The 27727-nt window shown below is 55.7% G+C and overlaps 1 protein-coding gene across 3 annotated transcripts in view; it reads left to right on the top strand.

Moving 5' to 3' along the window:
- LOC137306496 (pyruvate carboxylase, mitochondrial-like) overlaps positions 1-27727 on the top strand; it is a 1155436-nt gene that overhangs the window by 1074146 nt on the left and 53563 nt on the right. For all 3 annotated transcript variants that reach the window (XM_067975757.1, XM_067975758.1, XM_067975759.1), the window contains 2 exons: positions 25472-25716; positions 26723-26902. In XM_067975757.1, the coding sequence (XP_067831858.1) occupies positions 25472-25716; positions 26723-26902 (425 nt within the window). The remainder of the gene's footprint in view (positions 1-25471; positions 25717-26722; positions 26903-27727) is intronic.

The following is a 27727-nucleotide window of genomic DNA, read 5'->3' as shown; positions in this document are numbered from 1 at the left end:
TTTCGGCCTCAAAACGACTCCCCGAGTTGTTAATTGGTTCGGAGGCCGTGATTTGTCATCCTAAATATTGCTAACGGTTTCTCACATTAGGAACAGAGGAACAGGAGGAGGCCATTCAGCCCCTCGAGCCTGTTCCGCCATTCAGTTAGATCATAGCTGATCTGTATCGTAACTCCATCTACCCGCCTTGGTTCCGTAACCCTCCACCCAACAAAAATCGATCGATCTCAGTCTTGAAATTTTCAGTTGACCCCCAGCCTCGACAGCTTTGTGGGGGAGAGAGTTCCAGATTCCCACTCCCCTTTGTGTGAAGAAGAGCTTCCTGACATCACCCCTGAACGGCCCTAGCTCTGATTTTAAGGCAATGCCCCCCCCCCCCCGCCTTGTTCCCCAGGATATGTTGAGTCTCTGTGATCCTCAACAAATTCCGTCCAATACGCCCAGCATGGCACGGGGATCATTATTACAAGAAGCTCTCTGGCCACAGATCGAAGGTTTAGCTCCCGGCTTGGGTTGATTGAGAATTTTTGAGAAGACATCAGGGTCATTAATTGGCCTGAGGCCTTTGCGCTGGGCCCTTTGTCTCAGGGACTTTCTTTATATCGGTGGAAACCAGCTGTTGACCAGAGGTCACCAGTTACGGTTATTGGCTTAGTACAAAGAGGAGAAGAGTCAATTCTCTCTTAACTCTCAATTCGCTTTATTCACGTCGTTAGATCATATACATATAGCTTATACGTCTGGTTAGACATAGACATGCAGTTTGCACCAGGTTATACAGTTTTATACCCAAACTAGGATCTAAACGCACACCCACTAGGTTTCTCTGACACTCCCTGAGTGGTCACAGAATATAAAGACTATTACCCGAAAAGGAGAGCTGACGCTGGCCAGGCGTTCCGTTCTCTCTCTCTCTCTTTCGACGTCGTCTCTACGTCCCTGACGTAGGTTCTTCCACTTCCGCGATGGTTGGTCTCCGGAGTCTTCGCTCTGGCTCCACGCCCCAGATTCTTCATTCTTGTTCCGAATCTTATCTCTTCAAGCTGTGCTGTCTCTCTCTCTCTCCCGTTGGTTTAGGCTTGCTCGCCTAGTCTGTGTCTTCACCTCATTGGCTCTGTCCCAAGGACTTAGGTAGCATTACCTCATTACTCCTTTTCTAAATAAGGACTTGTGTCTTATCACACCTCCTTTGTCTTTCACGAAACTTAACTGATTCAAACCGGTTCCAGCCAGCTCAGGCCAGCGACTGAACTCAGGTTACTTCAGTTCAAAACTTGCTTTTGCCTGTGTGTGTCAGCAGTTCGGAATAAACTCAGTAGTTTCTGCAGCCCCTGGCCAACACAGCCGATCTTTAGAGGGCAGAAACTCACGGCCGTCCGCTGCAAAGCTGCGAGCTTTAATCCATTGCCAGTCTAACCTGGCCAATTGGGCTGGAGGACGAGTTGTAATAAGTGGACTTCTGTTTAAGCTCCGTGGTTAGAGAGAAAGTGTGTGGCTTTGTTTTAGATATCGGGGAGTGTGCACTGTCCGTTCAGCTATCTCCTGTGGATGAAACCATTTATTGGTTCAAAGCCTGCAAATAAAAAGCAAAAATTGCATTTATATAGCACCTTTCACAGCCTCAGGGCGTCCCAAAGCGCTTTACGGCCAATTAAGTACTTTTTTGAAGTGTAGCCACTGTATTAATGGAGGAAACGCAGCAGCCATTTTGCGCACAGCGAGATCCCACAAACAGCAATGGGATAATGACATTTGTTTTTAGTGATTGGTCAGAGCGTTTATCGAGTCACCTGTTTAAAGGGGGAATTCTCCAATGATAGATTCCAGTGGCCAGTGTGCACAGTAAGGGTTCTCTGTCGTTATTCATGGGCCTTGCTATCATTTACCTCGATGTTGGGCAGAAAAGGGCACACTCCAGAATGTAGGGGACGCGAGGTCCGCTCATGGGAATGGCCGATGATGCTGGACATGATTAAACCCCCAAAATACGATGGGCACCTTTTCGAAATGGGGTAACGATAAAGATAAACGAGTGTGGGTGGTACTTGAACCCAAACTGATCGCTGACCTACATTGGCTCCCGGTCCGGGAACGCCTCGATTTTAAAACTCTCATCCTCATTTTCAAATCCTTCCATGGCCTCGCCCCCCTCGCTATCTCTGCAACCTCTGAGATCTCTGCGCTCCTCCAATTCTGGCCTCTTGCGCATCCTCGATTTCCATCGCTCCACCATTGGCGGCCGTGCCTTCAGCTGCCCGGGCCCTACGCTCTGGAATTCCCTCCCTAAACCTCTCCGCCTCTCTCTCCTCCTTTAAGACGCTCCTTAAAACCTACCTGTTTGACCAAGCTTTTGGTCACCTGTCCTAATATCTTTTGATGCGGTTCGGTGCCCAAATTTTGCTTCTGCGTTTAAAGGCACGATGTAATTGCAAATTGCTGTAGTTGTTGAGAAGGTGGCTGTTTGCAGCTACACAGAAACCCCATGCCAGCGCTGCCCCCTTTCACTGCGAGTTACAGCTGGCAAATGAATGGAAATGAACAATGAGACCGTATGAGCCATGTTTGGTCACTGTGGTGTGTCCTGTTGCTCAGGAATGCAGTTAGCCTGCCAGCTGCTCAATAGGCACGGTTCATGACGTAGACCAGACAGGGACGGCCTGGGTGGTGTACGATTCAGTGCCAAATGAGTGAGGCAGGAACCCTTGTGTTATTTGAAACTGGTCGATGATTACGATTGTACAGAGAGGCAAAGAAACAATCCGTCTGTCGAAAATTAGAATCATACAGCACTGAAGGAGGCAATTCGGCCCATCGTGCCTGTGCTGGCTCTTTGGTACAGCTCTCCAATTCGTCCCACTGCCCCTGCTCTTCCTCGTAGCCCTGCAAATTTCTCCCCTTATCCAATTCCCTTTTGAAAGTTATTATTGAATCTGCTTCCACCGCCCTTTCAGGCAGCGCATTCCAGATCATCACAACTCGCTGCGTAAAAAAGTATTTCCTCATGTCGCCTCTGGTTCTTTTGCCAATTATCTTAAATCTGTGTCCTCTGGTTACCGACCCTCCTGCCACTGGAAACAGTTTCTCCCTATTTACTCTATCAAAACCCCTCATGATTTTGAACCCCTCGATTAAATCTCCCCTTACCCTTCTCTGCTCTAAGGAGAACAATCCCAGCTTCTCCAGTCTCTCCACATAACTGAAGTCCCTCATCCCTGGTCCCATTCTAGTAAATCTCCTCTGCACCCTCTCTCCAAGGCCTAAATTGCAGACATTTCTGTAAGAGTGAATCTAGTTGAGGTATTTACTGGCAGCCGAGTCAGGGAGCTTGCACTGGGAACGGATGGATCTGCGTCCGGGTCCCAGAGGTGAGGGTGCAGTCTCCTCACTGGTCACACCAGCTCGAAATCCCAGCTTTTAAAGATTTGAATCAGGTTGTCCTGAGTCGAATTCCTGGTGGGCCCCATGGCCTGAACGATCTGCCAATCGTTGTGTCAGGGCTCGGAGTCAGTGACGGTTATCACAACTTCAGATTAGGAGAATCAACTGCCAACCAGTTACAATAAAACCGTTTGAATCCAATTTAAATAAATAACTTTCAACGTGTAGCAATGATTTAAACAAATCAACGGAATTATTTATTAGAAGGGGTGGCAGGGTGAGGCATACTGAACATACCTCTCTCTCTGCGTCTCTCTTTATCTGTCTTTGTCTCTCTGACTCTCTCGCTCTGTCTGTCTCTCTCTCTCTGTCTCCCTCATCCCCCTCCCTCTCTCTCTCTCGAATCCCCTCCTCTTTCTCTCTTCGTGATGTGGAGAGGCCGGTGATGGACTGGGGTGGACAAATGTAAGGAGTCTTACAACACCAGGTTATAGTCCAACGAACCTGACGAAGGAGGAAGCCTCCGAAAGCTTGTGATTTTCAAATAAAGCTGTTGGACTATAACCTGGTGTTGTAGGACTCCTTTCTCTCTTCCTCATCCCCTTCCCTCTTTCTCTCAAACCCCTCCCTCTCTCGCTCTCGCTCCCTCATCCCTCTCTCGAATCCCCCCTCCCTCATACCCCTCCCTCTCTCTCTCAAATCCCCTCCTCTCTCTCTCTTCCTCATCCCCCTCCCTCTCTTGAACCCCTCCCTCTCTCTCTCTCTCCCTCATCCCTCCTCCCTCTCTCTCGATCTCCCCCCCTCTCCCTCTCTGTCTCTCAACCCTCTTCTCTCTCTGTCTGTCTCTCTCTCTCCCTCATCCCTCTCTCTCTCTCTTTCTCTCTCTCCCTCATCCCCCTCCCTCTCTCTCTTGATCCCCCCCGTCTCTGTCTCTCGACCCCCTTCTCTCTCTGACTGTCTCTCTCTCTCCCTCATCCCCCTCCCTCTCTCTTGAATTCCCCACCTCTCTCTCCCTCATCCCCTCTCTCTTTCTCTCTCTCTCTCTGTCTCTCGACCCCCTTCTCTCTCTGTCTGTCTGTCTCTCTCTCTCTCCCCAAGCCCCTCCCTCTCTCTCTCTTGAATTCCCCCTTCTCTCTCTCTCTCTTCCTCATCCCCCTCCCTCTCCCTCTTTCTTGACCCCCCTCTCTCTTCCTCATCCCCCTCCCTCTCTCTCTCGACCCCCCTCTCTCTCCCTCATCCCCCTCCCTCTCTCTCTCGATTCCCCCCTCTCTCTCTGTCTCTCGACCCTCTTCTCTCTCTGTCTCTCTCTCTCTCTATCCCTCATCACCCTCTCTCTCTCTCTTTCTCTCTCTCTCTCTGCCTCATCCCCCTCCCTCTCTCTCTCAATTCCCCCCCTCTTCCTCTCTGTCTCTGGACCCCCTTCTCTCTCTGTCTGTCTGTCTCTCTCTCCCTCATCCCCTCTCTCTTTCTCTCTCTCTCTCTCAGCCCCCTTTCTCTCTCTGTCTGTCTCTCTCTCTCCCTCATCCCCCTCCCTCCCCCTCTTGAATTCTCCCTCTCTCTCTCTCTCTTCCTCATCCCCCTCCCTCTCCCTCTCTCTTGACCCCCCTCTCTCTTCCTCATCCCCCTCCCTCTCTCTCTCGACCTCCCTCTCTCTCCCTCATCCCCCTCCCTTTCACTCTTGATTCCCCCCCTCTCCCTCTCTGTCTCTGGACCCTCTTCTCTCTCTGTCTGTCTCTCTCTCTCCCTCATCCCTCTCTCTCTTTCTCTCTCTCTCTCTCTGCCTCATCCCCCTCCCTCTCTCTCTGAATTCCCCCCCTCTTCCTCTCTGTCTCTGGACCCCCTTCTCTCTCTGTCTGTCTGTCTCTCTCTCCCTCATCCCCCTCCCTCCCTCTCTTGAATTCCCCACCTCTCTCTCTCTCCCTCATCCCCTCTCTCTTTCTCTCTCTCTCTCTCTCAGCCCCCTTTCTCTCTCTGTCTGTCTCTCTCTCTCCCTCATCCCCCTCCCTCCCCCTCTTGAATTCCCCCTCTCTCTCTCTCTCTCTCTCTCTTCCTCATCCCCCTCCCTCTCCCTCTCTCTTGAACCCCCTCTCTCTTCCTCATCCCCCTCCCTCTCTCTCTCGACCCCCCCTCTATCTCCCTCATCCCCCTCCCTCTCTCTCTTGATTCCCCCCCTCTTCCTCTCTGTCTCTGGACCCCCTTCTCTCTCTGTCTGTCTCTCTCTCTCTCTCTTTCTCTCTCTCTCTCTCTCCCTCAGCCCCCTCCCTCTCTCTCTCGATTCCCCCCTCTCCCTCACTGTCTCTGGACCCCCTTCTCTCTCTGACTGTCTCTCTCTCTCCCTCATCCCCCTCCCTCTCTCTGTTGAATTCCCCACCTCTCTCTCTCTCCCTCATCCTCTCTCTTTCTCTCTCTCTCGACCCCCTTTCTCTCTCTGTCTGTATCTCTCTCTCTCCCTCATCCCCCTCCCTCCCCCTCTTGAATTCCCCCTCTCTCCCTCTCTCTCTTCCTCATCCCCCTCCCTCTCCCTCTCTCTTGACCCCCCTCTCTCTCCCTCATCCCCCTCCCTCTCTCTCTTGATTCCCCCCCTCTCCCTCTCTGTCTCTGGACCCCCTTCTCTCTCTGTCTGTCTCTCTCTCTCCCTCATCCCCCTCTCTCTCTCTCTTTCTCTCTCTCTCTCTCTCTCTCCCTCATCCCCCTCCCTCTCTCTCTTGAATTCCCCACCTCTCTCTCTCTCCCTCATCCCCTCTCTCTTTCTCTCTCTCTCTCTCTCTCCCTCATCCCCCTCCCTCTCTCTCTTGAATTCCCCACCTCTCTCTCTCTCCCTCAACCCCTCTCTCTTTCTCTCTCTCTCTCTCTCTCTCGACCCCCTTCTCTCTCTGTCTGTCTCTCTCTCTCTCCCTCATCCCCCTCTCTCTCTCTCTTTCTCTCTCTCTCTCTCTCTCTCCCTCATCCCCCTCCCTCTCTCTCTTGAATTCCCCACCTCTCTCTCTCTCCCTCATCCCCTCTCTCTTTCTCTCTCTCTCTCTCTCTCTCTCCCTCATCCCCCTCCCTCTCTCTCTTGAATTCCCCACCTCTCTCTCTCTCCCTCATCCCCTCTCTCTTTCTCTCTCTCTCTCTCCCTCATCCCCCTCCCTCTCTCTCTTGAATTCCCCACCTCTCTCTCTCTCCCTCATCCCCTCTCTCTTTCTCTCTCTCTCTCTCTCTCTCGACCCCCTTCTCTCTCTGGCTGTCTCTCTCTCTCCCTCATCCCCCTCTCTCTCTCTCTTTCTCTCTCTCTCTCTCTCTCCCTCATCCCCCTCCCTCTCTCTCTTGAATTCCCCACCTCTCTCTCTCTCCCTCATCCCCTCTCTCTTTCTCTCTCTCTCTCTCTCTCCCTCATCCCCCTCCCTCTCTCTCTTGAATTCCCCACCTCTCTCTCTCTCCCTCAACCCCTCTCTCTTTCTCTCTCTCTCTCTCTCTCTCGACCCCCTTCTCTCTCTGTCTGTCTCTCTCTCTCTCCCTCATCCCCCTCTCTCTCTCTCTTTCTCTCTCTCTCTCTCTCTCTCTCCCTCATCCCCCTCCCTCTCTCTCTTGAATTCCCCACCTCTCTCTCTCTCCCTCATCCCCTCTCTCTTTCTCTCTCTCTCTCTCTCTCTCTCCCTCATCCCCCTCCCTCTCTCTCTTGAATTCCCCACCTCTCTCTCTCTCCCTCATCCCCTCTCTCTTTCTCTCTCTCTCTCTCCCTCATCCCCCTCCCTCTCTCTCTTGAATTCCCCACCTCTCTCTCTCTCCCTCATCCCCTCTCTCTTTCTCTCTCTCTCTCTCTCTCTCGACCCCCTTCTCTCTCTGGCTGTCTCTCTCTCTCCCTCATCCCCCTCTCTCTCTCTCTTTCTCTCTCTCTCTCTCTCTCCCTCATCCCCCTCCCTCTCTCTCTTGAATTCCCCACCTCTCTCTCCCTCATCCCCTCTCTCTTTCTCTCTCTCTCTCTCTCTCTCGACCCTCTTCTCTCTCTGTCTGTCTCTCTCTCTCCCTCATCCCCCTCTCTCTCTCTCTTTCTCTCTCTCTCTCTCTCTCCCTCATCCCCCTCCCTCTCTCTCTTGAATTCCCCACCTCTCTCTCTCTCCCTCATCCCCTCTCTCTTTCTCTCTCTCTCTCTCTCTCTCGACCCCCTTCTCTCTCTGGCTGTCTCTCTCTCTCCCTCATCCCCCTCTCTCTCTCTCTTTCTCTCTCTCTCTCTCTCTCTCTCCCTCATTCCCCTCCCTCTCTCTCTTGAATTCCCCACCTCTCTCTCTCTTCCTCATCCCCTCTCTCTTTCTCTCTCTCTCTCTCTCTCTCTCGACCCCCTTCTCTCTCTGGCTGTCTCTCTCTCTCCCTCATCCCCCTCTCTCTCTCTCTTTCTCTCTCTCTCTCTCTCTCTCTCCCTCATTCCCCTCCCTCTCTCTCTTGAATTCCCCACCTCTCTCTCTCTCCCTCATCCCCTCTCTCTTTCTCTCTCTCTCTCTCTCTCTCCCTCATCCCCCTCCCTCTCTCTCTTGAATTCCCCACCTCTCTCTCTCTCCCTCATCCCCTCTCTCTTTCTCTCTCTCTCTCTCTCTCTCTCCCTCATCCCCCTCCCTCTCTCTCTTGAATTCCCCACCTCTCTCTCTCTCCCTCATCCCCTCTCTCTTTCTCTCTCTCTCTCTCTCTCTCTCCCTCATCCCCCTCCCTCTCTCTCTTGAATTCCCCACCTCTCTCTCTCTCCCTCATCCCCTCTCTCTTTCTCTCTCTCTCTCTCTCTCTCTCGACCCCCTTCTCTCTCTGTCTGTCTCTCTCTCTCTCCCTCATCCCCCCTCTCTCTCTCTTTCTCTCTCTCTCTCTCTCTCTCCCTCATCCCCCTCCCTCTCTCTCTCTCTCCCTCATCCCCCCTCTCTCTCCCTCATCCCCTCTCTCTCTCCCTCATCCTCTCTCTCTCTCTCTCTCTCTCGACCCCCTTCTCTCTCTGGCTGTCTCTCTCTCTCTCCCTCATCCCCTCTCTCTCTCTCTCTCGACCCCCTTCTCTCTCTGGCTGTCTCTCTCTCTCCCCCATCCCCTCTCTCTCTCTCTCGACCCCCTTCTCTCTCTGGCTGTCTCTCTCTCTCTCCCCCATCCCCTCTCTCTCTCTCTCTCTCTCTCGACCCCCTTCTCTCTCTGGCTGTCTCTCTCTCTCCCTCATCCCCCTCTCTCTCTCTCTCTCTCTCTCTCCCTCATCCCCCTCCCTCTCTCTCTTGAATTCCCCACCTCGCTCTCTCTCCCTCATCCCCTCTCTCTCTCTCTCTCTCTCTCTCTCCCTCATCCCCTCTCTCTCTCTCTCTCTCTCTCTCTCGACCCCCTTCTCTCTCTGGCTGTCTCTCTCTCTCCCCCATCCCCTCTCTCTCTCTCTCTCTCTCTCTCTCGACCCCCTTCTCTCTCTGGCTGTCTCTCTCTCTCCCTCATCCCCCTCTCTCTCTCTCTCTCTCTCTCTCTCCCTCATCCCCTCTCTCTCTCTCTCTCTCTCTCGACCCCCTTCTCTCTCTGGCTGGCTTTCTCGATGTCTTTCGAGGCACAACCTTCATCATAGCGATGCTGACCATTGGGATTTGGGAACTGACAGAAAATACGAACGAAACCTTTTAAAATCGAGATGACATTGTGTGGTGGTGGGATGTAATTCTGAAACATCCAATCATTGCTGCACAGTCCTATCCTGTAATAGTGATTGGTCAGCGGTGTTTAGGTGATGTCACTTCTGTTCATCTCCAATGTCAACATTGGTTTTATGTTTCAATTTTCATCTGACTTTCGAGACATTGAATCCTGGTGCTGACAACCTCATCCAGCACTCTGTCACAGAAAGGTTCGCGGCTCCTTCCTGTACTGTGGCTCAGTGTCTCTCTCTCCCTCTCTCGCGCCTCTGAATCAGAAGGTCGTGGGTTCGAGCCCCCACTCCAGAGACTCGAGCCCCACAATCCAGGGCCGACACTCCCAGTGCCAGTACTGAGGGAGTGCTGCACTGTCGGAGCTGCCGTCTCTCAGATGAGACGTTAAACCGAGGCCCCCGTCTGCCCCTCTCAGGTGGACGTAAATTTAAATTCAATGAATTAAATAAAATCTGGAATTAAAATACCAGTATCAGTAATGGTGGCCATGAAACTACTGGATTGTCGTAAAAACCCATCTGGTTCACTAATGCCCTTTAGGGAAGGAAACCTGCCTGTCTGCCTGTCTGGCCTATATGTGACTCCAGATCCACAGCAATGTGGTTGATTCTTAATCGCCCTCTGAAATGGCCCAGCAAGCCACTCAGTTGTAAAATCTCACTACAGAAAGTCATAATAAGAATAAAACCGGACGGACCACTGGGCACCGGACACGACAACGGCAAAACACCAAGCCCAGTCGACCCTGCAAAGTCCTCCTCACTAACATCTGGGGACTTGTGCCAAAATTGGGAGAGCTGTCCCACAGACTAGTCAAGCAACAGCCTGACATAGCCATACTCACAGAATCATATCTTTCAGTCAACGTCCCAGACTCTTCCATCACCATCCCTGGGTATGTCCTGTCCTCTCTTTCTCTCTCTCTCTCTCTCTCTCGACCCCCTTCTCTCTCTGTCTGTCTCTCTCTCTCTCCCTCATCCCCCTCTCTCTCTCTCTTTCTCTCTCTCTCTCTCTCTCTCCCTCATCCCCCTCCCTCTCTCTCTTGAATTCCCCACCTCTCTCTCTCTCCCTCAACCCCTCTCTCTTTCTCTCTCTCTCTCTCTCTCTCTCGACCCCCTTCTCTCTCTGTCTGTCTCTCTCTCTCTCCCTCATCCCCCTCTCTCTCTCTCTTTCTCTCTCTCTCTCTCTCTCTCCCTCATCCCCCTCCCTCTCTCTCTTGAATTCCCCACCTCTCTCTCTCTCCCTCATCCCCTCTCTCTTTCTCTCTCTCTCTCTCTCTCCCTCATCCCCCTCCCTCTCTCTCTTGAATTCCCCACCTCTCTCTCTCTCCCTCATCCCCTCTCTCTTTCTCTCTCTCTCTCTCTCTCTCTCCCTCATCCCCCTCCCTCTCTCTCTTGAATTCCCCACCTCTCTCTCTCTCCCTCATCCCCTCTCTCTTTCTCTCTCTCTCTCTCTCTCCCTCCCTCATCCCCCTCCCTCTCTCTCTTGAATTCCCCACCTCTCTCTCTCTCCCTCATCCCCTCTCTCTTTCTCTCTCTCTCTCTCTCTCCCTCATCCCCCTCCCTCTCTCTCTTGAATTCCCCACCTCTCTCTCCCTCATCCCCTCTCTCTTTCTCTCTCTCTCTCTCTCTCTCCCTCATCCCCTCTCTCTATCTTTCTCTCTCTCTCTCTCTCTCCCTCATCCCCCTCCCTCTCTCTCTTGAATTCCCCACCTCTCTCTCTCTCCCTCATCCCCTCTCTCTTTCTCTCTCTCTCTCTCTCTCCCTCATCCCCCTCCCTCTCTCTCTTGAATTCCCCACCTCTCTCTCTCTCCCTCATCCCCTCTCTCTTTCTCTCTCTCTCTCTCTCTCTCTCCCTCATCCCCCTCCCTCTCTCTCTTGAATTCCCCACCTCTCTCTCTCTCCCTCATCCCCTCTCTCTTTCTCTCTCTCTCTCTCTCTCCCTCATCCCCCTCCCTCTCTCTCTTGAATTCCCCACCTCTCTCTCTCTCCCTCATCCCCTCTCTCTTTCTCTCTCTCTCTCTCTCTCTCTCGACCCCCTTCTCTCTCTGGCTGTCTCTCTCTCTCCCTCATCCCCCTCTCTCTCTCTCTTTCTCTCTCTCTCTCTCTCCCTCATCCCCCTCCCTCTCTCTCTTGAATTCCCCACCTCTCTCTCTCTCCCTCAACCCCTCTCTCTTTCTCTCTCTCTCTCTCTCTCTCGACCCCCTTCTCTCTCTGTCTGTCTCTCTCTCTCCCTCATCCCCCTCTCTCTCTCTCTTTCTCTCTCTCTCTCTCTCCCTCATCCCCCTCCCTCTCTCTCTTGAATTCCCCACCTCTCTCTCTCTCCCTCATCCCCTCTCTCTTTCTCTCTCTTTCTCTCTCTCTCTCTCTCTCTCCCTCATCCCCCTCCCTCTCTCTCTTGAATTCCCCACCTCTCTCTCTCTCCCTCATCCCCTCTCTCTCTCTCTCTCTCTCTCCCTCATCCCCCTCCCTCTCTCTCTTGAATTCCCCACCTCTCTCTCTCTCCCTCATCCCCTCTCTCTTTCTCTCTCTTTCTCTCTCTCTCTCTCTCTCTCCCTCATCCCCCTCCCTCTCTCTCTTGAATTCCCCACCTCTCTCTCTCTCCCTCATCCCCTCTCTCTCTCTCTCTCTCTCTCTCCCTCATCCCCCTCCCTCTCTCTCTTGAATTCCCCACCTCTCTCTCTCTCCCTCAACCCCTCTCTCTTTCTCTCTCTCTCTCTCTCTCGACCCCCTTCTCTCTCTGTCTGTCTCTCTCTCTCTCCCTCATCCCCCTCTCTCTCTCTCTTTCTCTCTCTCTCTCTCTCTCTCCCTCATCCCCCTCCCTCTCTCTCTTGAATTCCCCACCTCTCTCTCTTTCTCTCTCTCTCTCTCTCTCTCTCGACCCCCTTCTCTCTCTGTCTGTCTCTCTCTCTCTCCCTCATCCCCCTCTCTCTCTCTCTCTCTCTCCCTCATCCCCCTCCCTCTCTCTCTTGAATTCCCCACCTCTCTCTCTCTCCCTCATCCCCCTCTCTCTTTCTCTCTCTCTCTCTCTCTCTCTCGACCCCCTTCTCTCTCTGGCTGGCTTTCTCGATGTCTTTCGAGGCACAACCTTCATTATAGCGATGCTGACCATTGGGATTTGGGAACTGACAGAAAATACAAACGAAACCTTTTAAAATCGAGATGACATTGTGTGGTGGTGGGATGTAATTCTGAAACATCCAATCATTGCTGCACAGTCCTATCCTGTAATAGTGATTGGTCAGCGGTGTTTAGGTGATGTCACTTCTGTTCATCTCCAATGTCAACATTGGTTTTATGTTTCAATTTTCATCTGACTTTCTAGACATTGAATCCTGGTGCTGACAACCTCATCCAGCACTCTGTCACAGAAAGGTTCGTGGCTCCTTCCTGTACTGTGGCTCAGTGTCTCTCTCTCCCTCTCTCGCGCCTCTGAATCAGAAGGTCGTGGGTTCGAGCCCCCACTCCAGAGACTCGAGCCCCACAATCCAGGGCCGACACTCCCAGTGCCAGTACTGAGGGAGTGCTGCACTGTCGGAGCTGCCGTCTCTCAGATGAGACGTTAAACCGAGGCCCCCGTCTGCCCCTCTCAGGTGGACGTAAATTTAAATTCAATGAATTAAATAAAATCTGGAATTAAAATACCAGTATCAGTAATGGTGGCCATGAAACTACTGGATTGTCGTAAAAACCCATCTGGTTCACTAATGCCCTTTAGGGAAGGAAACCTGCCGTCCTTACCCGGTCTGGCCTATATGTGACTCCAGATCCACAGCAATGTGGTTGATTCTTAATCGCCCTCTGAAATGGCCCAGCAAGCCACTCTGTTGTAAAATCTCACTACAGAAAGTCATAATAAGAATAAAACCGGACGGACCACTGGGCACCGGACACGACAACGGCAAAACACCAAGCCCAGTCGACCCTGCAAAGTCCTCCTCACTAACATCTGGGGACTTGTGCCAAAATTGGGAGAGCTGTCCCACAGACTAATCAAGCAACAGCCTGACACAGCCATACTCACAGAATCATATCTTTCAGCCAACGTCCCAGACTCTTCCATCACCATCCCTGGGTATGTCCTGTCCCACCGGCAGGACAGACCCACCAGAGGTGGCGGTACAGTGATATACAGTCAGGAGAGAGTGGCCCGAGGAGTCCTCAACATTGACTCTGGACCCCATGAAATCTCATGGCATCAGGTCAAACATGGGCAAGGAAATCTCCTGTTGATTACCACTTACCGTCCTCCCTCAGCTGATGAATCAGTCCTCCTCCATGTTGAACACCATTTGGAGGAAGCACTGAGGGGAGCAAGGGCACAAAACGTTCTCTGGGTGGGGGACTTCAATGTCCATCACCAAGAGTGGCTCGGTAGCACCACTACTGACCGAGCTGGCCGAGTCCTGAAGGACATAGCTGCCAGACTGGGCCTGCGGCAGGTGGTGAGCGAACCAACATGAGGGAAAAACCTACTTGACCTCGTCCTCACCAGTCTACCTGTTGCAAATGCATCTGTCCATGACAGTATTGGTAGGAGTGACCACTGCACAGTCCTCGTGGAGATGAAGTCCCGTCTTCGCACTGAGGACACCATCCAACGTGTTGTGTGGCACTACCACCATGCTAAATGGGATAGATTCAGAACAGATCTAGCAGCTCAAAACTGGGCATCCATGAGACGCTGTGGGCCATCAGCAGCAGCAGAATTGTATTCCAGCACAATCTGTAACCTCATGGCCCGGCATATTTCTCACTCTACCATTACCAACAAGCCAGGGGATCAACCCTGGTTCAATGAGGAGTGTAGAAGAGCATGCCAGGAGCAGCACCAGGCATACCTAAAAATGAGATGCCAACCTGGTGAAGCTACAACTCAGGACTACATGCATGCTAAACAGCGGAAGCAACATGCTATAGACAGAGCTAAGCGATTCCACAACCAACGGATCAGATCAAAGCTCTGCAGTCCTGCCACATCCAGTCGTGAATGGTGGTGGACAATTAAACAACTAACAGGAGGAGGAGGCTCCGTGAACATCCCCATTCTCAATGATGGCGGAGTCCAGCACGTGAGTGCAAAAGACAAGGCTGAAGCATTTGCAACCATCTTCAGCCAGAAGTGCCGAGTGGATGATCCATCTCGGCCTCCTCCCGATATCCCCACCATCACGGAAGCCAGTCTTCAGCCAATTCGATTCACTCCACGTGATATCAAGAAACGGCTGAGTGCACTGGATACAGCAACGGCTATGGGCCCCGACAACATCCCAGCTGTAGTGCTGAAGACTTGTGCTCCAGAACTAGCTGCGCCTCTAGCCAAGCTATTCCAATACAACTACAACACTGGCAACTACCCGACAATGTGGAAAATTGCTCCAGTATGTCCTGTCCACAAAAAGCAGGACAAATCCAATCCGGCCAATTACCGCCCCATCAGTCTACTCTCAATCATCAGCAAAGTGATGGAAGGTGTCGTCAACAGTGCTATCAAACGGCACTTACTCACCAATAACCTGCTCACCGATGCTCAGTTTGGGTTCCGCCAGGACCACTCGGCTCCAGACCTCATTACAGCCTTGGTCCAAACATGGACAAAAGAGCTGAATTCCAGAGGTGAGGTGAGAGTGACTGCCCTTGACATCAAGGCAGCATTTGACCTAGAGTGGCACCAAGGAGCCCGAGTAAAATAGAAGTCAATGGGAATCAGGGGGAAAACTCTCCAGTGGCTGGAGTCATACCTAGCACAAAGGAAGATGGTAGTGGTTGTTGGAGGCCAATCATCTCAGCCCCAGGACATTGCTGCAGGAGTTCCTCAGGGCAGTGTCCTAGGCCCAACCATCTTCAGCTGCTTCATCAATGACCTTCCCGCCATCATAAGGTCAGTAATGGGGATGTTCGCTGATGATTGCACAGTGTTCAGTTCCATTCGCAACCCCTCAGATAATGAAGTAGTCCGAGCCCGCATGCAGCATGACTTGGACAACATCCAGGCAACCTCTACCACCTAGAAGGACAAGAGCAGCAGGCACATGGGAACAACACCACCCGCACGTTCCCCTCCAAGTCACACACCATCCCGACTTGGAAATATATCGGCCGTTCCTTCATCGTCGCTGGGTCAAAATCCTGGAACTCCCTTCCTAACAGCACTGTGGGAGAACCTTCACCACACGGACTGCAGCGGTTCAAGAAGGCGGCTCACCACCACCTTCTCAAGGGGCAATTAGGGATGGGCAATAAATGCCGGCCTCGCCAGCGACGCCCACATCCCATGAACAAATAAAAAACAACTCCCACGGCCACTATTGGAAGAAGAGCAGGGGGAGTTCTCCCCGGTGTCCTGGGCCAATATTCATCCCTCAACCAATAGCATTAAAAACAGATTATCTGCTCATTATCACATTGCTGTTTGTGGGATCTTGCTCCTGTCGTTCCCCAGACAATAAATTGCCTGGCTTGTAAATGCATTCTGCTCTTTGAAGGATCATCGAATGATAGAGCCATTCGGCCCATCGTGCCTGTGCCAGCTCTTTGAAAGAGCTCTCCAATTCGTCTCACTCTCCCCCTGCTCTTTCCCCGTAGCCCTGCAAATTTTTCCCCTTCAAGTATTTATCCAATTCCCTTTTGAAAGTTATTATTGAATCTGCTTCCACCGCCCTTTCAGGCAGCGCATTCCAGATCATCACAACTCGCTGCGTAAAAAAAATTCTCCTCATCTCCCCTTCTGGTTCTTTTGCCAATTATCTTAAATCTGTGTCCTCTGGTCACCGACCCTCCTGCCACTGGAAACAGTTTCTCCTTATTTACTCTATCAAAACCCCTCATGATTTTGAACACCTCGATTAAATCTCCCCTTAACCTTCTCTGCTCTAAGGAGAACAATCCCAGCTTCTCCAGTCTCTCCACATAACTGAAATCATGCATTTACATTTTTTTTTTGATTCATGAATCGTTAAAAGTAGCGATGCAGACGAACAAAGCCATAAAAAAATGCAAACAAAGCACTGGGGATAATTTCCAGAGGCATGGAATCGAAAAGCAGAGAAGTTATGTTAAGTGAAAACAGAAAATGCTGGACATAGTCAGCAAGTCAGGCAGCATCTGTGGAGAAAGAGACAGAGTTAATGTTTCAAGTTGAAGACTTTTCATCAGAAGTTATGTCAAACTTGTCTCGAACCTTGGCTGGACCACACTTGGAGTATTGTGCACAGTTCTGTTCTCCATAATCTCCCAGAAAGGATATAAAGGCACTGGAGAAGGTGCAACAAAGATTTACAAGGATGATACCAGAACTGAGAAGTTATAACCATCAGGAAAGACTGGGGCTCTTTTCTCTAGAAAAGAGAAGGCCGAGAGGTGACTTGATAGAGGTCCTTAAGATTATGACGGAGTTCGACAAGGTAGACGTAGAGAATATGTTTCTGCTTGTGGGGGAGACCAGAACTAGGGGCCATAAATATAAGATAGTCACTAATAAATCCAATAGGGAATTCAGGAGAAACTTCTTTACCCAGGGAGTGGTGAGAATGTGGAACTCGCTCCCACAAGGAGTAGTTGAGGTGAATAGAATAGATACATTTAAGGGGAAGCTCGATAAACACATGAGGGAGAAAGGAATAGAAGGATAGGCTGATAGGGTGAGATGAAGTAGGGAGGGAGGAAGCTCGTGAGGAGTATAAACACCAGCATGGACCAGTTGGGCCGAATGGCCTGTTTCTGTGCTGTAAATTCTATGTAAGTGAAGGAATGCTGGGATATCTGGAACTTAGGTTGCACGCCCATGTCCCACTGCACTCTCATTGTAATTACTTGTTCAGGGGTGAGCATCCTGTTACAAATTCCCCTTTTTTTGCAACTGTGCAGCTCATAAGTGCCATTTTTGCTACATGGTGCCGAGAAGCCATTGTAATGAAATCAACTGGCTGGGTTCCTCCCGGTTGGCTGGAGTTTGTGTCAGTCAGGGCAAGTCCCGCCCTTTAGCTCAGGAGAGAGAAAACGACAGCAAACGGGCTGGAAAAAGAGGGAGAATGAACCAGAAGAGATGGGGAAGAGAGAGAACAGGGGAAAGGGGAAAAGAGGTAAACAAGGGAAGAGAGACAGGGGAATGTTGACCTGGTCAATATTTATCCCTCAACCAACACCATCAAAACAGATGATCTGGTCTTTATCACATTGCTGTTTGTGGGATCTTGCTGTGCACAGATTGGCTGCCGCCTTTCCTAGGATACCCTTATCAGGAAAGACTGGGGCTTGTGGGGGAGTCCAAAACTAGAGGTCATAAATATAAGATAGTCACTAATAAATCCAATCGGGAATTCAGGAGAAACTTCTTTACCCAGAGAGTGGTGAGAATGTGGAACTCGCTCCCACAAGGAGTAGTTGAGGTGAATAGAATAGATACATTTAAGGGGAAGCTGGATAAACACATGAGGGAGAGAGGAATAGAAGGATAGGCTGATAGGGTGAGATGAAGTAGGGAGGGAGGAGGCTCGTGTGGAGCATAAACCCCGGTATGGACCTGTTGGGCCGAATGGCCTGTTTCTGTGCTGTAAATTCGATGTAACATTGGTGACGACACTTGAAAGTACTTCATTGGCTGTAAAGCGCTCTGGGAAGTCCTGAGGTGCTATATAAATGCAAGCCTTTCTTTCTATCCAAATGGACCAAAGAATAGAAAGAAAGACTTTGACCTACAGAGAGTTGACCGATGGGTGATCTCCTGCAGACGGAATGGCTGAGGGGGATCTCACATTCCACCAGCATGTTCCTCCCCAATTCCTCAATCCTTTCATCTTGCTCCTCTTGAGGTCTCCAGAGGCTCCTGTCTGGGTGGTACCATGGATGGTTTCTCCATCAGAATCTCAACCGCGATAAGCAGAGGCCTGCTCAAGAACTTCAGCGGAGAGGGCAAATGCATGGCGTTCTCTCCTGTTCTTCAAACTACATGTCGACCCTTCTCTAACCCCCCCCCCCTCCGCCCCATCCCGTCTCCTCGCCACACCAGGTCAGTGACCCTGGCCACACTCCCGGCCTGGGGTCACACCTGAGTGATGGGCACTGCCTCAAAGGCGCCCCTCTCCCCAGTGCAGCGACCCTCACCTCGTACGATGTGCACGGCCCCCCCCCGCCCCTTCTTTGAGTAGCTGTAACCCAACACCCGTCTCACGATGAATCCTCAGCTGGCCAGGCACAGAGAACGTATTTGTCTCACTGTTGCTGCATGTTTGAAGTGGCGATTACCCTTGGAGCGAAACTCCTGGAGTGTTTACCTGGCAGAATAATAGGATTTGAACAGTCATTACACAGAGCAGAGTGACAGGGAGCCCTGTCTGATAGACCGACTATATACAAATAGTCAGGTCCTGTTTACTGGAACAAACCCACCTATTACGGTGTTTGAACAGGGAGGATTAATTCAGAGGAGAGAAATCGCACTGTACACACTGGACCACTTAGAGAAATTATCAGAGGAAAGCATCAAAGTTAATACCACACAAATGAAACAGCCTCACAGTCGGGTATCCCACTGTCCTTGTCTGATCCGTTCAATGGGCCGAGAGTCCAGGGCCCAGGGCAGGGAGTGGGAGAGGCCCAGGGCCCAGGGCCCAGGGCAGGGAGTGGGAGAGGCCCAGGGCCCAGGGCCGGGAGTGGGAGAGGCCCAGGGCCCAGGGCCGGGAGTGGGAGAGGCCCAGGGCCCAGGGCCAGGAGTGGGAGAGGCCCAGGGCCCAGGGCCGGGAGTGGGAGAGGCCCAGGGCCCAGGGCCAGGAGTGGGAGAGGCCCAGGGCCCAGGGCCGAGAGTGAGAGAGGCCCAGTGCCCAGGGCCGGTAGTGGGAGATGCCCAGGGCCGGGAGTGGGAGAGACCCAGGGCCGGGAGTGGGAGAGGCGCAGGGCCGGGAGTGGGAGATGCCCAGGGCCGGGAGTGGGAGAGGCCCAGGGCCGGGAGTGGGAGAGGCGCAGGGCCGGGAGTGGGAGATGCCCAGGGCCGGGTGTGGGAGATGCCCAGTGCCGGGAGTGGGAGATGCCCAGGGCCGGATGTGGGAGATGCCCAGTGCCAGGAGTGAGAGATGCCCAGGGCCGGGAGTGAGGGTCGTCCAAGACCGGGAGTGGGAGAGGCCTAAGGCCGGGAGTGGGAGAGGCGCAGGGCGGGAGTGGGAGATGCCCAGGGCCGGGAGTGGGAGAGGCCCAGGGCCGGGAGTGGGAGATGCCCAGGGCCGGGAGTGAGAGATGCCCAAGACCGAGAGTGGGAGAGGCGCAGGGCCGGGAGTGGGAGAGGCCCAGGGCCGGGAGTGGGAGAGGCCCAGGGCCGGGAGTGGGAGAGGCCCAAGACCAGGAGTGGGAGAGGCCCAGGGCCGGGAGTGGGAGAGGCCCAAGTCCGGGAGTGGGAGAGGCCCAGGGCCGGGAGTGGGAGAGGCCCAAGTCCGGGAGTGGGAGAGGCCCAGGGTCGGGAGTGGGAGAGGCCCAGGGCCGGGAGTGGGAGAGGCCCAAGACCAGGAGTGGGAGAGGCCCAGGGCCGGGAGTGGGAGAGGCCCAAGACCGGGAGTGGGAGAGGCCCAGGGCCGGGAGTGGGAGAGGCCTAAGGCCGGGAGTGGGAGAGGCCCAGGGAGGGAGTGGGAGATGCCCAGGGCCGGGAGTGGGAGATGCCCAAGACCGGGAGTGGGAGAGGCCCAGGGCCGGGAGTGGGAGAGGCCCAAGACCGGGAGTGGGAGAGGCCCAGGACCAGGAGTGAGAGACCCAGGGCCGGGAGTGGGAGAGGCCCAGGGCCGGGAGTGGGAGAGGCCCAGGGCCGGGAGTGGGAGAGGCCCAGGGCCGGGAGTGGGAGAGGCCCAAGACCGGGAGTGGGAGAGGCCCAGGGCCAGAAGTGGGAGAGGCCCAGGGCCGGGAGTGGGAGAGGCCCAAGACCGGGAGTGGGAGAGGCCTAAGGCCGGGAGTGGGAGAGGCCCAAGACCGGGAGTGGGAGAGGCCCAGGGCCGGGAGTGGGAGAGGCCCAGGGCCAGGAGTGGGAGAGGCCCAAGACCGGGAGTGGGAGAGGCCCAGGGCCGGGAGTGGGAGAGGCCCAAGTCCGGGAGTGGGAGAGGCCCAAGACCAGGAGTGGGAGAGGCCCAGGGCCGTGAGTGGGAGAGGCGCAGGGCGGGAGTGGGAGAGACCCAGGACCGGGAGTGGGAGAGGCCCAGGGCCGGGAGTGGGAGAGGCCCATGACCGGGAGTGGGAGAGGCCCAGGGCCGGGAGTGGGAGAGGCCCAGGGAGGGAGTGGGAGAGGCCCAGGGCCGGGAGTGGGAGAGGCCCAAGACCGGGAGTGGGAGAGGCCCAGGACCAGGAGTGAGAGACCCAGGGCCGGGAGTGAGAGAGGCCCAGGGCCGGGAGTGGGAAAGGCGCAGGGCGGGAGTGGGAGAGGCCCAGGGCCGGGAGTGGGAGAGGCCCAGGGCCGGGAGTGGGAGAGGCGCAGGGCGGGAGTGGGAGAGACCCAGGACCGGGAGTGGGAGAGGCCCAGGGACGGGAGTGGGAGAGGCGCAGGGCGGGAGTGGGAGAGGCCCAGGGCCGGGAGTGGGAGAGGCGCAGGGCGGGAGTGGGAGAGACCCAGGACCGGGAATGGGAGAGGCGCAGGGCCGGGAGTGGGAGAGGCCCAGGGCCGGGAGTGGGAGAGGCCCAAGACCGGGAGTGGGAGAGGCCTAAGGCCGGGAGTGGGAGAGGCCCAAGTCCGGGAGTGGGAGAGGCCCAGGGCCGGGAGTGGGAGAGGCCCAGGGCCGGGAGTGGGAGAGGCCCAGGGCCGGGAGTGGGAGAGGCGCAGGGAGGGAGTGGGAGAGGCCCAGGGCCGGGAGTGGGAGAGGCCCAGGGCCGGGAGTGGGAAAGGCGCAGGGCGGGAGTGGGAGAGACCCAGGACCGGGAGTGGGAGAGGCCTAAGGCCGGGAGTGGGAGAGGCCCAGGGCCGGGAGTGGGAGAGGCCCAGGACCAGGAGTGAGAGACCCAGGGCCGGGAGTGAGAGAGGCCCAGGGCCGGGAGTGGGAGAGGTCCAGGGCCGGGAGTGGGAGATGCCCAAGACCGGGAGTGGGAGAGGCCCAGGGCCGGGAGTGGGAGATGCCCAAGACCGGGAGTGGGAGAGGCCCAGGGCCGGGAGTGGGAGAGGCCCAGGGAGGGAGTGGGAGAGGCCCAGGGCCGGGAGTGGGAGAGGCCCATGACCGGGAGTGGGAGAGGCCTAAGGCCGGGAGTGGGAGAGGCCCAGGGAGGGAGTGGGAGAGGCCCAGGGCCGGGAGTGGGAGAGGCCCAGGGCCGGGAGTGGGAGAGGCCCAGGACCAGGAGTGAGAGACCCAGGGCCGGGAGTGAGAGAGGCCCAGGGCCGGGAGTGGGAGAGGTCCAGGGCCGGGAGTGGGAGATGCCCAAGACCGGGAGTGGGAGAGGCCCAGGACCAGGAGTGAGAGACCCAGGGCCGGGAGGAGAGAGGCCCAGGGCCGGGAGTGGGAAACGCGCGGGGCGGGAGTGGGAGAGACCCAGGACTGGGAGTGGGAGAGGCCCAGGGCCGGGAGTGGGTGAGGCGCAGGGCGGGAGTGGGAGAGGCGCAGGGCGGGAGTGGGAGAGACCCAGGACCGGGAGTGGGAGAGGCCCAGGGCCGGGAGTGGGAGAGGCGCAGGGCGGGAGTGGGAGAGTCCCAGGACCGGGAGTGGGAGAGGCCTAAGGCCGGGAGTGGGAGAGGCCCAGGGAGGGAGTGGGAGATGCCCAGGGCCGGGAGTGGGAGAGGCGCAGGGCTGGGAGTGGGAGATGCCCAAGACCGGGAGTGGGAGAGGCCCAGGACCAGGAGTGAGAGACCCAGGGCCGGGAGTGAGAGAGGCCCAGGGCCGGGAGTGGGAAAGGCGCAGGGCGGGAGTGGGAGAGGCCCAGGGCCGGGAGTGGGAGAGGCCCAGGGCCGGGAGTGGGAGAGGCCCAGGGCCGGGAGTGGGAGAGGCCCAGGGCCGGGAGTGGGAGAGGCGCAGGGCGGGAGTGGGAGAGACCCAGGACCGGGAGTGGGAGAGGCCCAGGGCCGGGAGTGGGAGAGGCCCAGGGCCGGGAGTGGGAGAGGCCCAGGGCCGGGAGTGGGAGAGGCGCAGGGCGGGAGTGGGAGAGGCCCAGGGCCGGGAGTGGGAGAGGCGCAGGGCTGGGAGTGGGAGAGGCCCAGGGCCGGGAGTGGGAGAGGCCCAGGACCAGGAGTGAGAGACCCAGGGCCGGGAGTGAGAGAGGCCCAGGGCCGGGAGTGGGAAAGGCGCAGGGCGGGAGTGGGAGAGGCCCAGGGCCGGGAGTGGGAGAGGCCCAGGGCCGGGAGTGGGAGAGGCGCAGGGCGGGAGTGGGAGAGGCCCAGGGCCGGGAGTGGGAGAGGCGCAGGGCGGGAGTGGGAGAGACCCAGGACCGGGAGTGGGAGAGGCGCAGGGCCGGGAGTGGGAGAGGCCCAGGGCCGGGAGTGGGAGAGGCCCAGGGCCGGGAGTGGGAGAGGCCCAGGGCCGGGAGTGGGAGAGGCCCAGGGCCGGGAGTGGGAGAGGCCCAGGGCCGGGAGTGGGAGAGGCCCAAGACCGGGAGTGGGAGAGGCCCAGGGCCGGGAGTGGGAGAGGCCCAGGACCGGGAGTGGGAGAGGCGCAGGGCGGGAGTGGGAGAGGCGCAGGGCGGGAGTGGGAGAGACCCAGGACCGGGAGTGGGAGAGGCCCAGGGCCGGGAGTCGGAGAGGCGCAGGGCGGGAGTGGGAGAGTCCCAGGACCGGGAGTGGGAGAGGCCCAGGGCCGGGAGTGGGAGAGGCCTAAGGCCGGGAGTGGGAGAGGCCTAAGGCCGGGAGTGGAGAGGCGCAGGGCGGGAGTGGGAGAGGCCCAGGGCCGGGAGTGAGAGATGCCCAAGACCGGGAGTGGGAGAGGCCCAGGACCAGGAGTGAGAGACCCAGGGCCGGGAGTGAGAGAGGCCCAGGGCCGGGAGTGGGAGAGGCGCAGGGCGGGAGTGGGAGAGGCCCAGGGCCGGGAGTGGAGAGGCGCAGGGCGGGGGTGGGAGATGCCCAGGGCCGGGCGTGAGAGAGGCCCAGGACCGGGAGTGGGAGAGGCGCAGGGCGGGAGTGGGAGAGGCCCGGGGCCGAGAGTGGGAGAGGCCTGGGGCTGGGAGTGAGAGACCCAGGACCGGGAGTGAGAGAGGCCCAGGACCGGGAGTGGGAGAGGCCCAGGGCCGGGAGTGAGAGCCGAGGGCCCAGAGCCATGAGTGGGAGATGCCCAGGGCCGGGAGTGAGAGCCCAGGGCCGGGAGTGGAGAGCCCAGGGCCCAGAGCCAGAATGAGAGAGTCGAGGGCCCAGAGCCGGAATGAGAGAGTCCAGGACCCATGGCCGGGAGTGTGGGATCTTGCTGTACACAAATTGCCTGCCACGTTTCTCTACAATACAACAGTGACTACACCTCAAAAGTACTTCATTGGCTGTAAGGCGCTTTGGGGCATCCTGAGGTCGTGAAAGTGGCTAAATTAATGCAAGTTCTTTCTTGTTACCCAGAACATTATCACCTATTACAGATGCTGATCGATCCACGGTAGATGGCAATTATTTTCAGTTACTTACCTCCCTTAATCAATCTTTCGATGAAGTTTGGGTTCGAGGTAGTGGGGAGTATGGGTAGTCGGAGGATGGGCACTGCAGGGTGTAGTATTCTGCTGCTAAGCCTAACCCAGGGCGTCCTCTCAAGGGCCTGAGTCCAATTGCCGTCACTCGGCACACTCTGAGCTCCTTCAGAGAACAACGACTGTCTCTCTCTCTCTCTCTCTCTGTGTGTGTGTGTACGGGTTTTATTACTCAGCGGGTAGAGGTGTAACTGGTGGCAGTCCGTGGCATTGCTCCGGATAGAGGAGTCGTTTGAGAGAGACAGTGGATTGTGGGAAGCGTTTCAGATTGGCTCAAGTTCCCCAGGAACCAATCGGAATCTGCTTGGGTCACGCGTGCGTCTCAAAACTGTTAATATATCCAATCGCGCTATAGTTTATAGGTATTTTAATTACCTTCTGAGATAATGAGTGGGGATAAAAAAGTATATTGAGCATTTAATCTGCTCTTCATCAGGATACTGTGAGCAGGTCAGTAATAAAGCCGACCGCCCCTCTCCTGATAGCTCGTCACAACCCCAGTGACCTTACGTGAAGCACTTACTTGTGTTTGAGGGCTCAGATTGGAGAATCACCGACTCCTGCAACACAGAAGGAGGCCGTTCGGCCCATCGTGCCTGTGCCGGCCCTTCGGAAGAGCTCTCCAATTAGTCCCACTCCCCCCCTGCTCTTCCCCGCGTAGCCCTGCAAATTTCTCCTTCTCAAGTATTTCTCCAATTCCCCTTTTGAAAGTTATTATTGAATCTGCTTCCACCGCCCTTTCAGGCAGCGCGTTCCAGATCGTCACAACTCGCTGCGTAAAGAAAATTCTCCTCATCTCCCTCTCTGGTTCTTTTGCCAATTATCTTGAATCTGCGTCCTCTGGTTACCCACCCTCCTGCCACTGGAAACAATCTCTATCAAAACCCCTCATGATTTTGAACACCTCCATTAAATCTCTCCTGAACCTTCTCTGCTCTGAGGAGAACAATCCCAGCTTCTCCAGTCTCTGAAGTCCCTCATCCCTGGCACCATTCTAGTAAATCTGCTCTGGACCCTCTCCAAGGCCTTGACATCCTTCCTAAAGTGTGGGGCCCAGTGAAGTGCTGGCTATATCGTCAAGCTGGGGTCGTTCTCCTTGGAACAGAGACGGTCGCGAGGAGATTTGATAGAGGTGTTCAAAATCATGAAGGGTCCAGACAGAGAGTAGATAAGAGAGAAACTGTTCCCATTGGCGGAAGGGTCAAGAACCAGAGGGCATAGATTTGAGGTGATTGGCAAAAGAACCAAAGGCGACATGAGGAAAAACTTTCTTACACAGCGAGTGGTTGGGATCTGGAATGCACTGCCCGAGGGGGTGGCGGAGGCAGATTCAATCATGGCCTTCAAAAGGGAACTGGATAAGTACTTGAAAGGAAAAAAATTTGCAGGGCTACGGGGAGAGGGCGGGGGAGTGGGACTAGCTGGATTGCTCTCGCATAGAGCCGGCACGGCCTCGATGGGCCGAATGGCCTCCGTCCGCGCCGGCTCTGTGATTCTCGAGGGTCCTTCCACGCACGATTGTGGGAGTACGGCTGCAGAGTGATGTTCAAAAAGTCACACTGCTGCCCAACTTTTGAGTCTTGGGACAATGATTCCGAAAAACCGACGGAGGAAAAGATCAGGGAAGGTTGACGGCCCAGCTCTGGAAGTGATCCCGCACAGAGGGGGGGGGGCGGGGGGGGCGAGCTCCGCCAGCCTGAATTCCCGTCGAGGGTTTCTCCGTGGTCGGGTCAGCACCGAGGGAGGCCACTCGGCCCGCTGTGCCTGTGCCGGCTCTCTGAGCGGGCCGCTGATTTGCCCGCGCGGCTTCGCGCTGTGAACCGTGGCTGACCGGGTCTGTGCCTCCCGCCACCTCAGGGATCGACATGGAGGACGTCTTCGATTACAGCGAGTACTGGGAGGTGACGCGGCAGCTCTACGCTCCCTTTGACTGCACGGCCACCATGAAATCGGGGAACGCCGACGTCTACGAGAACGAAATCCCCGGCGGGCAGTACACCAACCTGCACTTCCAGGCCCACAGCATGGGCCTGGGCAACAAGTTCAAGGCGGTCAAGAAGGCCTACACCGAGGCCAACAAGCTGCTCGGAGACTTGATAAAGGTAAGGGCTGAAAACTCGCCGCAAACCACTTAGAGGGGCCTGGCCTCCTGCCCTCCAGTCGTCCCCAATGCTGCTTGCCTTGGTCCGGTCAGTAACTCTCTCCCTCTCCCCTCTGAGCCAGGAGGTTCCGGGTTCGTAGCCCCCACTCCAGAGACTCGAGCCCCATCATCCAGGCCGACACTGAGGGAGCGCTGCCCTGTCGGAGGGGCCGTCTTTCGGATGAGGCCTTAAACTCATTCTCTGGGAAAGGAACCACCTCCTGACATCTGACCTCGATCTGACCTTGTGCGGGTTAAAATTATGACCTCCCCCTGATCCTCCCGAACCCATTTAATTGGAGCAAACTCATCTGGGACAAAATCTATTCCCTTCATTATCTTGCAAACCTCAATCAGATCAGGCTATACTTCTCTAAAGAGTAGAGTCCCAGCTCTTCTGGTCTATCTTGATATCTAAGATGCTTTAAGCTGGAAATTAGACTAGTGAACCTCCTTCACCCTTTCCAAAGCCTCAATATCACCCACCATGTGAGGAGACCAAAACTGGACACAGTATTCCAACTGAGGCCTAACCAAGGCCTCATAAGAGGCCTCTTCAGGCCTTATTATGCTATAACAAGAAATGTGGCTCACTGATTAAGTTTCTCCCCTCCTGTTTTTTGTAAACGCTAATTCTGATCTCCTTCACCGCTGCCAGAGGGAGGGCAAGATGGTCAGAATTAAATTGGACACGAGAGAGCCAGTGGTGGCCGGAGCATGTTACACCACTATGCCTGATCCCCTCGTGCATTGGGCCGAGAGCTGAGGGGTAGCACCGGGCAGGAAGGTGGCATGCCCAGAGCGCTGCCCGCCCGAGTCTCCCCTCCTGCCCGGGTTCAGAGTTCACCGCCCCCGTGCCCCCTCCAGGCAGCCCCGGGTGGCGCCCTAACGGACAGACCCAATAGCCCGTGCGGCAACCAAGGAGTTGGCCGCAGTTACGAACGCCTTTTATCTGTCGCTGTTGCTAGGTCACCCCTTCGTCGAAGATCGTAGGCGACCTGGCGCAGTTCATGGTGCAGAACAATCTGACGCGGGAGGACGTGGAGCAGGATGCCGAGGACTTGTCCTTCCCTCAGTCGGTGGTGGAGTTCCTGCAGGGGTACATCGGCATTCCCCACGGGGGCTTTCCCGAGCCTTTCCGCAGCAAGGTAAGACCCTGTTACTCGGCACCGTTAACTCTCGCAACGCCACGAGGGGAACCTCAAAAGCAGAAGCGACCAGCCTGGCCCACGAGCCCCCTCCCGACGGGTCTCGTCTTGGGGGGGGGGAGGGGAGGGGCTGTCACTGCTCATCGGGCCCCGATCTGCATCTTCGAAGAGGGAACCCCGGCCAGCTTGGGATGGGGCGTCCCACTCGCCCGTTCGAACGAACGAGTGTGCGTATCCCCCCCCCCTCTTCTTAACTGCCCGCCCTGGGGTCAAAATGGGTGTCACGGTGTGGCTCCCTCCACACTGCGGGATCTTGCTGGACACCAGGCTGAGGCCAGCCAGTGCGTTGGCCAGATGGGTGACCTCTCCGACTAAGGCACAAGCAAATCCAGGAGAAACGTCTTCACCCAGAGAGCGGTGAGAATGTGGAACTCACTCCCACAAGGAGTAGTTGAGGGGAATAGAATAGATACATTCAAGGGGAAGCTCGATAAACACATGAGGGAGAAAGGAATAGAAGGATAGGCTGATAGGGTGAGATGAAGTAGGGAGGGAGGAGGCTCGTGTGGAGCATAAGCACCAGCATGGCCCAGTTGGGCCGAATGGCCTGTTTCTGTGCTGGAAATTCAATATCATTCCACATGACTGACAATTTTGTGCGCTTTTGTGATAAATTGCGGGCACTTTGTCCTGTGAGCTTTGCACAGTCGGAGCTGGTTTAACACTGTCTGTGACAGAGGTCGCGTTCATCCCATCTGCCCGGGCTCCACCTGAACCCAAGTGGGATTTTCTGGGTGTTTTGTTTTCTGGAGAATAATGGAGTTT

Source organism: Heptranchias perlo, chromosome 43 (genome assembly GCF_035084215.1).
Source record: "Heptranchias perlo isolate sHepPer1 chromosome 43, sHepPer1.hap1, whole genome shotgun sequence".
NCBI classification, from domain to species: Eukaryota; Metazoa; Chordata; class Chondrichthyes; order Hexanchiformes; family Hexanchidae; genus Heptranchias; species Heptranchias perlo.
The sequence above is the reverse complement of the archived record's forward strand: the minus strand, read 5'-3'. Positions and strand labels throughout refer to the sequence as shown.